We start from the raw sequence: 15569 nt of genomic DNA on the forward strand, positions 1-15569 counted from the left end.
ATAATATTTTAACAAAATAGAGGGTAAGCTGTTAGAGTTTATATCGAAAGGTTGATAATTAAAAAAATAAAAATAAAAAATTGAATAGTTAAAATAAAAATTATTGCCGGAGATGCTCCAACACATTCCAGTCTTCCCTAGTTTGACATATAAGCAGCACAAATATGGGTTAAAACTCCTAATGATGAAAACTGTCCGATTCGTAAATTGGCATGAGCTGGAGAATGTTTGACGTACCTGTAGCCTGCAGGTAGAATTTGAGTGGAGACTGGAGAGTGTCTTTCAGTAATTGGAAGTGCTTTTACCTATGTCAATGGCCGCTCAAATATTGGCCCATAACAAAGTAACTTTCTTGCTCAATTTGTATTGAGGTAAAGTATATATTTTTTTTTGCTTGTAGTATAATATTTTTAACGAAATAATTTTCAGAAAAAAACAATCTTTTTAAAAGAAATTTTCAGCATTTGACTCGTACGAAAATATTACCAACAACGAAAAACTACTGAAGACGAGATTCCAGCGATGGTGGCTAAAATTCGATAGCACTGTCTAGATTTTGGCCAATTCAAATGGCCAGTTTCATCGCAATCTGGCGGTGGTTGCCGGATTTCGGCGACAGAGGCTAGGCCAAAATCCAGCTAGTACAACCGAATTCCAGCAACCGGATCCCAAAATCTGGGGACCTTCGGTTGTAGATTCGGGCTGTCAAAAACTCCAATGCTCGACAGTGGTGAATTCTCATAAATGTGCATGCAAAAATGAAGAGTTTTAATTCAGAAAACGATTTACAGTTTTTAAAACTATGAATCATTTCCAAAAATAGAAGATGCGTTTTCGGTCAAACTTAAAATGATTTTTACTAACCATCATTTTCGATTGCACCAAACACCAAAAAATACATAAAATATTTTACGCCAAACAAACAAAGCATAAGCAAAGGAATGATGAACCCAACGATCCAAAATATGAGATTTTTCAGGTAAGCACCGTATCTACGAGGAGCTTTACTCTACTAGAATTGATATCAAATGTTTGGTCCACTAGAATTTTTGCAAGTCTGATAGATGACAGACTCGTGATAACTTCCATTGTCATAAGCTGGCATTATCATGTTTCTTCTACAGTACTACTTGTTACTTCCGTATATGTATCAGGTTTGCTAGAAGAAGTAGCTTTGCTAGAAAGGCCTCTCCATGAAACAAATGCCGGCTGTTTTGGAGTTGGAATTGTTGCAACTTCACTGTCAAGCATGGTAATAACATTTGACATGGTGGGTCGGTCTTTTGGGTCTTCTTGTACGCATAAGAGTCCAACATTCACGCACTTCACAAACTGATCTGCATTGCAAATTTCAGGTAGAGTCGGGTCCATTAAATCCAACACCTTCATTTCACCCCATAATCTCCATGCCTATGACATTTTAAAATCAGAGTTTTATATGCAGTATAAAATAACCAAGGAAATTAATGATTGCAAGAAATTAAACACACTTACATAGCCTATAAGGCTCATGGCTAGTTCTGACTCATAAAATCCTGTATTCTTTTTTCCGCTAATAATCTCAAGTAGAACTACACCAAAGCTAAAAACATCGGATTTAATTGAGAAAAGTCCATCTAATGCATACTCCGGAGACATATAACCACTGCATGCATGCCAACATATTTCATCAGTGGATAACACAAGCACTTGTATATTCTTTATGAAAACAGAGTTGGGGGATTAAAATTTGTTCTTACTAAGTTCCAACTACTCTAGTTGTATTTGACCCTGTTTCTTTCCGTCCAATAATCCTTGCCAAGCCAAAGTCAGATATTTTGGGGTTCATCTCCTCATCTAAAAGAATGTTGCTAGTTTTCAAATCTCTATGAATGATCCTCAATCTAGAGTCGTGGTGAAGATAAAGAAGCCCACGAGCAATTCCCAAAATGATGTTGATGCGCATTTCCCAGTCCAAACACATGCTTCGCTTTTGATCTTGCAAGTTTTCCATTTTCCATTCAAAGAACAGTGTCAAGAATAGTAACAAATCAACTTTTACTCAAACAAGATATATACAACAGATTAGGAATTCAGTTTAGAGACCAACCAAATATAAATGAGTCTAAGCTTTTATTGGGCATGTACTCATAGAGTAAAATCTTTTCATCTCCATTTATGCAATATCCCCGAAGTCTAACAAGATTTCTATGTTGAAGTTTTGCAATCAACACCACTTCATTTTTAAATTCTTGTAAGCCTTGTCCTGAGACACTTGAGAGCCTTTTTACTGCAATTTCTTGACTTCCTGAAAATAAGCCCTGTGAAACCATACTCACAATGTTATCAATAACTAGAAACTAGTTTACATGAACACTAACACTAGTTAATGCTATTGAAATTACCTTGTAAACAGGCCCATAGCCCCCCTCTCCGAGCTTGTTTGCATCTGAGAAGCTATCTGTAGCTGCTAAAATGCCTTCCAAATCAAAAAAAGGTACATCTATGCCTCTCTCATCTTCTTCTCTGAACTGACCCGAGCCCATTAAATCTGTCAGATGTCTTTCACTATCTAATGTGCGAAGTACTCGATTTCTTTCATTACTTCTTCTGTTGTCTGAGTTTAGTAGACAACCATATGTATCAATTACACTTGCATGATAATTAATTATATGAAAGAGCTAAGAAATGGCTTCATTTTGATTCAAATGGAAAATACATATTGTGCACAATAGAGTAATTTTGTTAAAATCACCAAATATTCTAAAAGTTTAAGTTGATAGAAATTGATGAATTTAATCATTTCATTTATAATCTAACATTTTTCGAAAAGCAGTTACCTTGTCTCCTGGCTATCTTTCTTCTCCACAAATATATACATACAATTGTTGCACTTGTGAGAACAAACACTTCTATTAGAGAAATCATAACAATTAGAGTCAACGTCGACATCTTTCCTTTTGAATGCTCTTTTGAAGTCTGAGGATAATCACCTGCTACAAGACCTGATTGAAAAATCAAAGTGATAAGTTAAATTATAATGTCTGTTAATGTTAGTACAAGGTAAGCGTGATACCAAAAGCCTGAGCCTGGCAATAAGCTAAAAAGGATTTGAAAGTTCTATAAAAAACCTTGAAATTTCTAATGTACAATTATCACCCCAAAAATGGCCATATATATTCCCTAAACAAAAACACCAGCTGGAGGCCTCTAAAGCCCTAGGTGAGAGAGGGCAGAACATCAGCCTATATATAGAAGGCAAAACCCCTCCATCAGCCAGGCAATGATTCTAAAAAAACCTACTCTCAGGCACTCACACCCATCACTGACCATTGCGCACCACCGCACTACCAAAGGCAATTTCTCACACCCTACGTACTACCACATCCACATTCATACTCTTACTACCTTTAATCTAGATTTACTAGCTTTGCTCTCTATCAATAAAGGATTTTACTATTTTAGGTGTCAGAGTGCATATGGTCTTATGGGATTGGTGGGCTTAGCTTTCTGACGACCTCTCCCTTATTTTATAGATGAACTCCTTCCCAGGACGCGACTTGAGGTCACTCAAGGTGCTTGAACCAACAAATTTAAAAATGGAAAACAAAATATCAATAGGACAGGATCCTCCTAGCTGTCTAATTCTTTCTTCACTAACAGAGCAATCTCAATCTACCATAGGCACATGAAATAGTTTCCTAACCTTTAGTACAATTTGAATTTGAGCCATCCCATTGGAAGCTTCCATTGCAAAGGCACCTCTTCTTTCCATCTGTTCCTCTATTGCAAGTTGAATTTGGCCAGTCCTTGCAGTCTCTGGATGAAGTACAGTTTGGCTCTATTTTCAGCTGAGAGACTGATACTGCAGCTGAGAGACTGATATTGCAGCTGCCGAATTTCCCAAAAGCATTGTAAATGCTACAATTGTCTTCCGGCTCCCTCCATATCATAGACCAATTTCCCTTGTCCGCATCCCATTTCAGATACTGTAATTCCCCATTATAATTCATCACTAACCTTGTGTAATTATAATCCAGCAGCAGTTGTGCTGAGCTTTTTGGCGGAAGTGGGTATTTGGTCTGGTTTAGGCTCTTGCTGAAATTTGATAACAAGTAGGCTATGGCGTAGGGCATTAATTCATCTGTGCTCGAGAACTTGCCTGACATCCAACTTCTCCAATAATCGCCTGTCTGTTTTGAGATAACATAGTGGCCCCCTTCTTCTTCATATTGCTTGAACGTGAACTCCCCAATTCCCGGGTCACCATCACCTATCCATGAAGTCAACATCAGGTTTTCATCCATCTTCATACCTGGAAGAAATGTATGAGTTGGTCTTCGGAAGCTCTCCCACAGACTCGTCGCCAACTGATCATCATCATCGCTTAAGACCAGGTTTCCAGAATCCATGAGCTTCAGAGTTCGATTTGTAGACGAGGATTTATCTGTAGACCAATACTCTTTTCCTGTGGTATCCGATATCTTGAAGTTGCCATCATCTGCAATTCCAAAAGTTCCAGTGGCGTTAACTACTGGGCTGTCTCGGTTGGAAACCCATACAACTGTTTGTTGATCCTGTTTGTACCATATCCCAACGAACCTTTTGTGGTTAGAGGTAAAGAATCCCAGTTTAAAAGTTCCTCCACTGGAGACAAGGGCTGTTCCATTGTCAGTAATCCAGTCGCCCTGCTTCAAAGTATCTCTAGCATAGCAATCCACACGACAGAAACACAACAAGAGGATGTACAAGGAAAAGATGGAAGAAAGCAAGCAACTTGCAGACAATATGCAGTTGATTTTTCTTCTATGGCTTACCATTACGAATAATTTAACTGAAATTTTCTATCATTTCAACCATACTGATTGAGGATGCATGCTATTATCATCTCGTTGCAAAGCATTCTGGTTCTATACCCCCATGCTTTTTAACGACGAAGCTTCCTGATCAACAACTTTCATTATTGTGTGGTCTCCAATTTGTCCATTCCATCTACAATTATGTAATTATATTAATTGATTTTATTATAGTATGAAAAATATTAGAAAATATGGAATATATTTTTAAATGTAAAGTAAAAATAACAAGAAATATAGTACAAATAGTAAATTTAAGAAATAATTTTAAAATAACTTTATCGTTTTAGAAAGTAAATTAAAGAAGGTAATAAATACTGCTATAAAAGAAAAGAAGAAGATAACTCTAAAATAATTAGATACAATTAACAGATCATTAAATATTAATGGTAGATGGAAAAATAAAGAAAGTTACTGTAAAGTGTATTTGGATTTAGAACCTAAAAGTAGTTTCGTTACCTAAATTTAATGTTCATTTTGTTTGGGCATAAAATATTTTTTGAAAAATATTTTATGTATTTTTCAGTGTTTGGTGGAACCGAAAAATGAAGGTCAACGGAAATCATTTTCAGTTTGACCGTAAAAGCCTTTTTAATGGTTTTGAAAACCGTAAATCGTTTTCTAAATTTAAACCATTTATTCTTACAGGCACGTTTGTAGGAATTTGTTATCGCCGGGCATTAGAGTTTGTTGGTAGCCTGAATCTGCTGCCAAAGATCTCCGAATTTTGATATCCGATTACCGAAATTCAACGGCACAAGCTAGATTCCGGCGACATCACTCGAATCCGACAATCGCTGTCAGAATTTGGCAATTTGTGCTAAAATTCGGCGACAACCGGCTATTGTCACTGGATTTAGGTAGACCAAATTCCTGCCAAACGTCTGGCCTGCGTCACGGATTCCGGTGGACCAAAATCCGGCCAAACTGACCAGAATTTGACAATTTGTGCCAGAATCCGACGACGTCTTGCTACCATCGCTGGATTCCGATGGACCATATTCAAGTTAGTTTGGCCGGAATCCGGCCATTTGTGTCAGATTCTGGCCACCTTTGCGGAATTTGGCTAACCCAAATTCCAAGGAAACTGGCTATTGATGTTGGAGTCCGACAACAGTAGTCGGAATTCAGTGAAGTGGTCGGAATCCTGTCGGGTAGTGACGAAATCTCGTCATGGGAAGTTTTTTGCCATTGGTGATTTTTTCGTAAGAGCCAAATGCTAGAAAATATTTTTAGAAAAAATGATTTTCTTAAAAATATTTTCTGACAAAAAACATTTTACTTCGAAACAAACAAAACATAAGAAAAAATAAGTAAATAAATAAATAATTGATGTGAATGTTTAGCACACCTGTGTCAAAGATCTCCCCTCGCTCCTTAAATATTTCCTCCTTCCTTAAATCTCTAGATAATTACTCCTAAAGTTTCTCCTTAAATCCCTAAGTTTTTTCTCTTATTTCTCTATCGAATCTCTTATATCATTATGTCAGCAGAAATTTCGTTTTTGATATTCTCCCATTTTTTAAAGTTCAGTTTCCCATTAATTTTATCTTTTTTATTTTTTTATTTTTTTTTATTTTATGACATGTCTACACAAGAGGGGAGGGGGGATTCGAACTAGTGACTTCCACTTCATGAGGCGTGGTCCCCAGCCGATTGAGCTGTCTCTTGGAGACAATTTTATCAATTGTCATATCTCTCCAAAATCGTGGCATGCATTATCAATTTCAACAGTGTTTTACCCGCGAGTAAATAATAAACATAAACACATACACCTTATTTGATACATATAGGGACGGACTACGTGTGTACGCAGGGGCGGAGCTACTCTTTGGCTTGGGGGGGGGCCTGGGCCCCCAAGCCAAAGGGTTCCCCCGCCCCCAAAAAAAAAAAAAATTAAATTAAATTTTCCCCCTTAATTTTTTATTTTCTTAGTTTTGGCCCCCCAAAGTTTTTTTTCTCAATTTGGCCCCCCCAATGTTTAAAACCTGGCTCCGCCCCTGTGTGTACGTGTACCATAATGTAATATCTTATTCTATATAAAGGATACATAATCAATAGAATAATTTATTTTTGAAGTATCAATTCAAAGTTATTTTTCTTTTTGCTTATTAAGGATTGACAACTAAAGTCTTTCTTTTCTTTATTTGTTATTTATTCTTTTTCATGGTACTCTTTTTAATTTTCAATTTTTAATTTCTACGCTGTTTAAACAATTTTAATTCTACCCGAGATCAATATAATATTGTTATATTCAAATCCCATGGGCTAAAACTTGCAGAATATAACCATATTTAATTTGTTAAGTTCTCACCAAAAACTCCCCAAAATAATAATGACCTACTCTCGCGAACCCAAATTAAAGCTCCAACATTATCTTTTCCATTAATTGCATGCCTCTTGTCTTATTTTATTTTTTATTTGTTTTTTTAACAAAAGTTAATTGGAAACTTTTATTAGGAAAACATCAAAATAGCTAAGGACATGAAAAATCCTTGCCTACAATATCACAAATACAAGTTAGAGTTTCTTCAACCCAAACCTTATCTATGACACACAAAATAGCCTCTTGAGCTATGATATGAGCAGCCGCATTTGCACTCTTCTTGACATGTACGACGCTCAGGGATGGAGCCAAAAGTTCTTATGTGTTGGAGCCAGTGACAAAAAAAAAATTATTAGTAGGGGCCAATAGGCTAAATTTTTAATTTTTTAGCTTATATATATATATATTTTTTTGAGATTATTTTTTTAACCTTGTAATTGTTTTTTTAAGGACATTGGGGGGGGGGGGGCCATGGCCCCTGCCAGCCCCCCTACCCCCTCCCTCCGTCCTTGACGACGCTCCACGATCTTCAAAAGCGCAAACTCTCTTTAATTCCATTCATTATATGTCTAAATTTACTTTAATTATTTTCCTCCGCTTTAATCACTGTAACAATATGCAAGGCATCCCCCTCCTATATAATGTCATTAAAATTCATCTCTCGACATAAATTCACATAACGTCAAGCTGTCAAAGCTTCCGCTACAATTGGTTTGGCTATCGCATTCCTTGTCGAGGTTTTCTTTAGTCTTTTTCTAATGTGGAAAAATAAAACCAAAAGGTGCTTTTCGTTAAATTAATGACAGATTCAGAAGCAATTTCTTGTGGTGTGCAATAAGTAATAGCTAGCGACTATTCAAATGTTTTGTCATCATCTAAAAAAAAGATAAGAGCCTTCTAACTGGAATGACAGACTTTAGAGAACCCCTCCCTTTCCCGTCACCACCAACAACATGTTGTACTCCACTTACTTGTCCTGCACATCAACATGGAGTAGTGCGCCTGGGTCCCACCGCAGAGCCTTTCAGTCCACTTTATCTCCATACCACGTGATGCTCTTTCTGTTGATGTTCCTGCAACGGTCAACGAAAATGAGTTCCAATTTTGCCCCTCATTTCAAGTGTAGCTAAGAAACCAGTTGTTCTGGTTCTTCTTTCTGGTGGTCCGGTTAATATATCTTCAGCCAAGAATGACAAGAACATCGGAAGCTTCTTGTGGGCTGGTTATCCCGGCCAAGCCGGAGGAAGTGCGATTGCAGAAGTTATCTTTGGCGACCACAACCCAGGTAGCTTATAAGAGAAAAGAATGTCTCTGATTATTTCCTTTAACCGCAGCTTTCATGGTGTTCTTCATTTTTGCATGCAGGAGGAAGATTGCCAGTGACTTGGTATCCGCAAGATTTCGTAAAAGTACCAATGACAGACATGAGGATGAGGGCAGAGCCATCATCAGGCTATCCCGGGCGCACGTACCGTTTCTACGAAGGTGAAAAAGTTTTCAAGTTCGGTTACGGCCTCAGCTACTCAAAATATGTTTATGAGCTCCCAGCTGTCACACAAAGCATATGATCCACTTGAATCAATCATTAGCTCGTTTTTGAAGACGAAGATGTTCATGTTTTTGAAATGAGGGGCAAAATTGGAACTCGATTTGAAATGAGGGGCAAAATTGAAATGTCACTATTCTGACGTTTCAATCCCACCTTGGGTGCATCAACATAGCCCAGAGCACTTTTGTCTCGAACACTGCTATTTGGAAATTCTTTTTTTTTTTTTTTTTTTTTTCTTTCTACTTCAATATAATAGAAAGATAAATATTACACGTATATCTCTGATACATTTTTTGTATATCATTTTTTAAATTAATTATTAGATCTGTATGACCCATATGTGGATCCTTGTAGGTCCTACAGATCTAATGGTTGATTTAGAAAAATAATTTACAAAAGATTTACGAGAAATATGCATGCAATATATATCTATTATTATTTACATTTTTTTTTTTTTATGGTTCCGTCATTGCAAATTAGTATATTGCGCTTCTCTTTTTCTAAATTGACTATTGCATTCCCACCTTATATGTTGACCCCATGTAATTTAAAACATTTCTAATAGAATAGTCAAATTTGATTATTATGAGTCATTTTTCTTCTCCAGTAAAATAAGTAAAACAAAATTTTTCCTAGTATGAATAGTAAATAGGTTCTTCTACCTATTTAATATTCACACTACAAAGAATTTTTTACTATTTTCTCTCTCTCTCTCTCTCTCTCTCTCTCTCTCTCTTTATTGAAAAGGGGCTAAAAACGAGCCAAAAACTTAAAAGGGCCCGACTGCGGGCCACGAACAAACACAAAATAAATAAATAAATAAAAATTGATGAGCCCACTTGGACGGTTATCGGTAGGACCTATGGATCTAGAACCGACTAGGGGCCTACTACGGGCCAAAAACAAAAAGAAAATGAGCCCAACTGGGCGGTTATCGGTTCCTAGAATCGAGTAGGGGCCAACTGCAGGCCAAGAAGAAAAAAAAGAGGAGCCTAATTGGGCGGTTATTAGGTTGGGGCACCAATCCTGACATGGCGCGTTGCAAACGTGAAGTGGTCCGTTTGTACTTCACTTTTTTTTTCTTTTGAAACCAACTTAATGGGTTCGAATCTGGTGCATGCAAAGCACTCTAAGCTTGTGAGCTTGGCTAAAGGATATGATCTGGTGTGGGTGAGTACATCAAAAGGAGAATATGACCTCAAGGCTGTGATCTAGTGTGGCGCATATAGGTGAACCTGTGGTTTGTGATCTGATGTAATGGAGATGCAGGTGGAAACACGGGCTGAGATCTGATGTGACGCAAAGAAGCTGGACAGGTGAGCCTTGGCAATGCATTGAAGAGAGTGACAATGACTATGGCTATGCTCTAAGCAGATATAGGACAATCGATGTTAGATCTGTTTGATGGTGTGATTGTCAAGGTGGTTGGAGGACTGTGGTGGCGCGTGGCTAAACTAGCAGAATCTTTGGGCGGGGTGTGACATGGATTATGTTTGTGATTTCGGCAACGATGGACATGTCTACTTCAGATCTATCAATTGGCGCTACTAACAAGGTGATTGGACGACTTTGGATGTGCAAAGTTTCAAATGCAAAAACTCTTAACGGCGCATGGAGGCGTGATTGTACTGTTTAGGCGAGAAAAGATGTCTATGATACCATGTTGAGATTTGTGTATAAATCTAAAACAGAATAAAAGCAAAATAGTAGCGGAAGCATGAGAGAAAAAAGAGAAATAGAATTTACGTGGTTCGGTTTATGACTTACATTCATATGGTAAAACTCAAACGGCTACATTGTGCTCATTAACTTGATTATTTACAATATATAGGTCCCTATTTATAGTTGAATAAGTCGACCTATATAAGTAAACCTAAATTGACTTATACTAGGAAATACAAATCGACCTAGACTAGCAAAAATATAAATCAATAATATTATATCTAGAATATATTCTAACTCTTAATTAAAAAAAAAAAAAAAAAAAAAAAGGTGGCTGCTAGTTGGGCAGCCACCCTTAAATATTGGGGCTGGCATGAGCATTCTCGATGGGCTGGAGTGGCCCGCAGACCACGCCCAACAAGATCTAGAGGTGGCCTGAATCTACTCCCAGCTGATTTAGGGGCGGCCTTCTGGCCATCCCCCGCCACCTTTAGGGTTGGCTGCCCAACATGTAGCCACTCCTTTTTTTTTTTTTTTTCTTTTTTTTTTTTTGGTTTTATATATGTATATTTTTAATTTTTTTTTTTTTTATTAAAGGTAACATGTGTCGTCATTTTATTGCTCCTAACGGAATCTATCAAATGTTTTAATAAAATTTGACTTCACACATAAAGTTATTTTTTTGGCATATACCAAAAATTTTTGAATTGATCACTTTGATATATCATAGAGTGATTTGTAATTTAGACTAACCACATTGCCTGAATTTACATTTATCATTTGGAAAGTTAGAGTAAGCACTTCATTAATCCTGGATGCGCTCAAAAAACGAAAAAAGAAAAAGATGCCCTATAGCAAGTGTGACCAGTAGTTAGCTGGATATAATTCAGAAAGGAGAACATCTAAATTCAGCCAATTATGATGGCTAGCCAGTAGAATCTTGACTCAGAGGAAGATGCCCGGAAAAACCAAGGCAAAACTCACCCAAAAAAAAAAAAAATTGGTTATGAAAAAAAAAAATTGGAAAAAGAAAGAAAGAAGCCATCCACCTGATGTTTCACCGTTAATTTGCAGCCTCACAGATTTTCAGAATAAACTTGGTTTGAGATAGATATCCTGAACGAAGGAAACTGAAATAACTAAAATACTCCATAATTAAAAATAAATAAATAGAAAGTGAAAAAAAAAAATAGAGGTTCAACCGTTCAGTTGCGTTGACTAGGGGTGGGCATGGGATGGGGGGAGGGGGGGCGGTTTTCCCCCCTTTTTGGCTCCGCCCCACACCCGCGAACCACACAAAAAGGGAGAATTCGTGCGGTGCGGGGTGGGGGTGACGCAGGGCGGGGGTGCGGGTTCAACGAGGCGGGATGGATTTGGGCGAAGAAGATGAAGAGACAAAAATGAAGATTAACCAAGGGAATATTTCTCACTGCAAAAAGAGTTGAGAGTTTCAGAAGGACTTTGCACTTCTCAAGGAGGGGTGAGGCCGTGACTCGTGAGGGAGGGAGACTGAAGAAGATGAAAAGAAAATGAAGAGCTGGAAGCCTGTCATAGTGTCATGTGCATTTCAGACATAACTTGAGGGAGATGACAGCATCGGCGAGAGAAGCTAGGGTTATCAAAAAAAAGAAAATGAAAAGAGAGAAGAGAGAGGCGGATAGATGCATCCAGAAGGGCGTACGTGGCGTTTCATTGTGGAGCCAACCTTTAGTTGGGAAACAATTGGCTTCAACTAGATATCACTAGAGATGGCAAAACGGGGCGTTTTGGAGAGGCGGTATGATAAGGGTAAATAAGAAATAATGAGACTGGCCAAAGAGTAAAGAGTAAAAAGTAAAAACATGAAGAGCAGTGCTACGATGTAGCAAAATTTCCGGATGAATTCTGAAAATTTTGCTACACTCAACTATTACCCAAACATGAAATAGCAACCAAACGCACTGCCTGGACTTTGTAGTGTTTTATAGCCGTAAAACATTAGTTCCCATTCAATCCTCATTTGTCATGTGGAGCTCGAGATACTACCCATTGCCCTTGCTTCCGCCACGTGCCTTCTAGATGCTTCCACCATGGTTCTTCAAGCTTCAAAAGCTTCAACACTTCATCTCTTCTTTAGTTCTTTTCCTTTCACTCTCTCAAATCTCTGCATCTTCATCTCTTCGTTATTGTTAAGGTAGAATGAAGAAAGAATGAAGATGAAGCATGACCAAGCTGTGTACATATCTCATAAAGAAGATGAAGATGAAGAAAGTGAAATGAAGACTTAGGGGGTTTTTTTTGTGTTTTTTTTTTTTTTTTTTTTTACCCTGGGGTGCGGGGCGGGTCCCCGGTGTTTTTCAAAACCCAAACCCGTGATCCGCACCGCATCGCATCGCATGGGTTGGACAAAATCCAACCCCTAACCGCATAAAAACCCTTTAAAACCGGAATTTTAGGGGCGGGGCAGGGCAGGGCAGGGAGGGGGATGCAGGGCAATGCGGGTGGGCGAGTTTTTGCTCACCCCTAGTGTTGACCCATGATGCGGCAGTGTGTCTTTGGTGACCAATGATGTAATACCCCGTTTTAAATTAGGATTAAAAATACTTTAATAAAGGCTTAAGAGATAAATAAAAAATAATGTTTAAGGTTGAAATTAGGAAAACCAGAATTCGGGAAACACTTGTTGAGATCTCGTTACTTGCCCGCATTTCCGTTTTCAGCGTTAACGGTAAACGTCTATAAATTAATTTTTATTATTGCATGTGTAATTTACACATCAATAATTTCTTGGTGCTAACTTACATAAACCGATAAATGAAAAATAATTATCGACATTAGTAATAAAACATTGATAATTATCGAAGGATACGTCGAATAAATTTCGGTGTTTAACCACGGTGTCAGTAACTTTTCAGCATTTTAAAATAATCTTACTGGCATTTATTTAAAATAACTTTTCAGCATTTTAAAATAATAAAGTTCACTTAAACGAATAACTTTTACTGGCATTTATTTAAAAATACCAGCAAAATTATTTACATGGTATCCGAGATTTTTATTTTTTTATTTTTTTCTTTTGTTTTCCCCTCTTTATCATTTTGTCTATGATTTTCACATATGTCAGAGTGATGATCCATCTATTTACCAACCACGATTCTTCTCTGATGCTGCTCCAAATTTTTGGACAACAGTGATGAGATAAAGGCGTAACAAGTATAATTTTTTAAAAAAGAACAAAATTTTAATTCACATTTATTTTTCTGATTATTGGCACTAGTAGGCATAGGTCAGAAGAACCTCTCTAAATTTCTATTTTTTCAGACTCTATGATTATTGCAAAAATGTTTTTTTCACTTCGCTTAAGCAAAACAATAACTAGAGGTATTTGTATAATCAATCATTTCGCTGCTTATTTACATTGTTAATTAGCATTTTGATTTATATTGCTAACAAGTTTCACTAATAAAAGATAATATTTAGTTAAAGTAGAAAAATATTTAGAGAGTTTGATATATATTTAGTGAATTTGAAAAGCAGTTAGCTTAAAAAAAATTTAAAAATAAATTTAGAGAAAATTTAATGAGCCCGTTGTGAATTCTGAGCAAACTCAAATTGAAAGGAGTCTGAGCAAACTGGAATTGATCAATATCAATACTATATTCATATCATTCATCTTCTTAAATACATCATTCACAGATTATTCATCATTTACAATACAGATCAGAGGTCGTAAAGCAAAATGAATCTGAAACTCATATTTGCCAACTTTAATATAATTAAACCTGCTTCTTTAAATGTTTTCCGGTGATTAGAGATTGTGAAGTAATTAATTTGCAGTTTTCCATATTCTATCATTCTAGATGCTTCTGAGCAAAAGATATTGTCGTACAATATATTGGCCTATATGGGGTTGATACATTGTATCAGTACTGTTTTCCTTAATAGTGAAAACGACAGTGATATAAAAGTTTGCGATGGTGGTGCTTTGTAATGCAGATTTAGTGGAGGCAAATTTGTGACCAAGTCAAGGTCTTCGAATTTGTCTTCTTATTAGCCAGAGAACAAAAATGTCCATTTTGTCTTTTCCAATGGTCCCCTATTTTGCTAATTTGGAAAAATTAGTGGTAGGAAATTAGAAGATTCTAAGACTCTTTGTCAAACACAAGGTTTCAATTAATTCTTTTGATGATTATTCTTCACGTCTTATTCTCTTTAAATAAACGACACAACCTTAAAAGATTGAACAACAGTTAGATACAATTCCTATTTTGACTCATTCAAACGATAATAAGCATCTACTCTACTAATTAACAATAGGCTCCTACTAACATAATAAAACATAAGAATCACTCACAATGATCATCTTACGTAATAGTCTCACATTGATAGATTCAAACATTTAAATAACTCAAACTAAAGATGAGATAACAATCCACTGCTAATGATAAAGACTCACACAATAAAGTAACTTGGGTGATGACTCGTGCTCGACCATCTCATCACATGCCCCCAGTGGCTTTGCTTTCCACCAGAATTTGAAATGTCAAATGTGGCTTTACCTTTTCGTCTCTTTTGAGAAATATATAATTAAGATTGATTGAGATAGATTTTCCTGTAATAGACCAAGACAGACAATCTGACATGAAAAAACACAATTACCCTGCTGTTTGTTGTATGTTTGCATGAATTTTGATCGAGGAAGACCGTACATATGTCGTCTGGGTGAAAAGTGTGCTTAATTTTAGAAGTTGCAGCTGATGAAGATTTTCCAACTGAGCCAAATTCCTAGAATTGTAAAGATAATTGATATATTTTACAGCTACGTCTAAATCCTGATCAAAGAAGAAAGAAGCTAATCAAATGGTTATAATATTTGAGCTATTAAATCTAGACAAATTAAGCTCAAACTTGATTCAACATTGTAATAGGAACCAGTCCATCTTAATCAGCATTCAACTCAATATATACTCGAACAACTTTGTAAAGTGAGATCCCATTTGAATAATTGATATCGATATATGCAGAACAAGTTGATATGGAAAACGCAATGCTACTTTTTGCCAGAATTTAATGAATTATATGCAATGTGTGAATGCTAGCAGTCACAGCTTCAATATTTGATAGTCTTGTTCACATCCGGTTAACCAAATTAACTTTTTAACTAATTTGATTAGGGTTGTAACAAAAACTCATAGATTTTAGGTGGTTCAGTCTCTGG

At 36.6% G+C, this 15569-nt stretch overlaps 2 protein-coding genes across 3 annotated transcripts; one reads left to right on the plus strand and one right to left on the minus strand.

The window, feature by feature from the left end:
• Positions 1-939: 939 nt before the first annotated feature.
• Positions 940-4939, minus strand: LOC133861730 (G-type lectin S-receptor-like serine/threonine-protein kinase At4g03230). 2 transcript variants are annotated; one of them, XM_062297526.1, is made up of 7 exons: positions 3686-4938; positions 2820-2984; positions 2385-2596; positions 2090-2300; positions 1740-1977; positions 1495-1645; positions 940-1410 (listed from the first exon to the last, which is right to left on the minus strand). In XM_062297526.1, exons 1-7 carry the CDS (start codon positions 4797-4799, stop codon positions 1108-1110), a joined length of 2394 nt encoding a protein of 797 aa, XP_062153510.1. In that variant the 5' UTR covers positions 4800-4938; the 3' UTR covers positions 940-1107. The 2 variants fall into 2 exon arrangements, with proteins under 2 accessions (XP_062153510.1, XP_062153511.1); XM_062297527.1 differs by having other exon boundaries at positions 1196-1337; positions 3686-4939.
• A 3128-nt stretch (positions 4940-8067) lies between these two features.
• On the plus strand, positions 8068-8815 carry LOC133860232 (probable beta-D-xylosidase 7). Its single transcript, XM_062295874.1, has 3 exons — positions 8068-8167; positions 8258-8446; positions 8527-8815. Exons 1-3 carry the CDS (start codon positions 8068-8070, stop codon positions 8727-8729), a joined length of 492 nt encoding a protein of 163 aa, XP_062151858.1. The 3' UTR covers positions 8730-8815.
• The last annotated feature ends 6754 nt before the right edge of the window (positions 8816-15569 follow it).

Source organism: Alnus glutinosa, chromosome 2 (assembly GCF_958979055.1).
Source record: "Alnus glutinosa chromosome 2, dhAlnGlut1.1, whole genome shotgun sequence".
Lineage (NCBI taxonomy): Eukaryota > Viridiplantae > Streptophyta > Magnoliopsida > Fagales > Betulaceae > Alnus > Alnus glutinosa.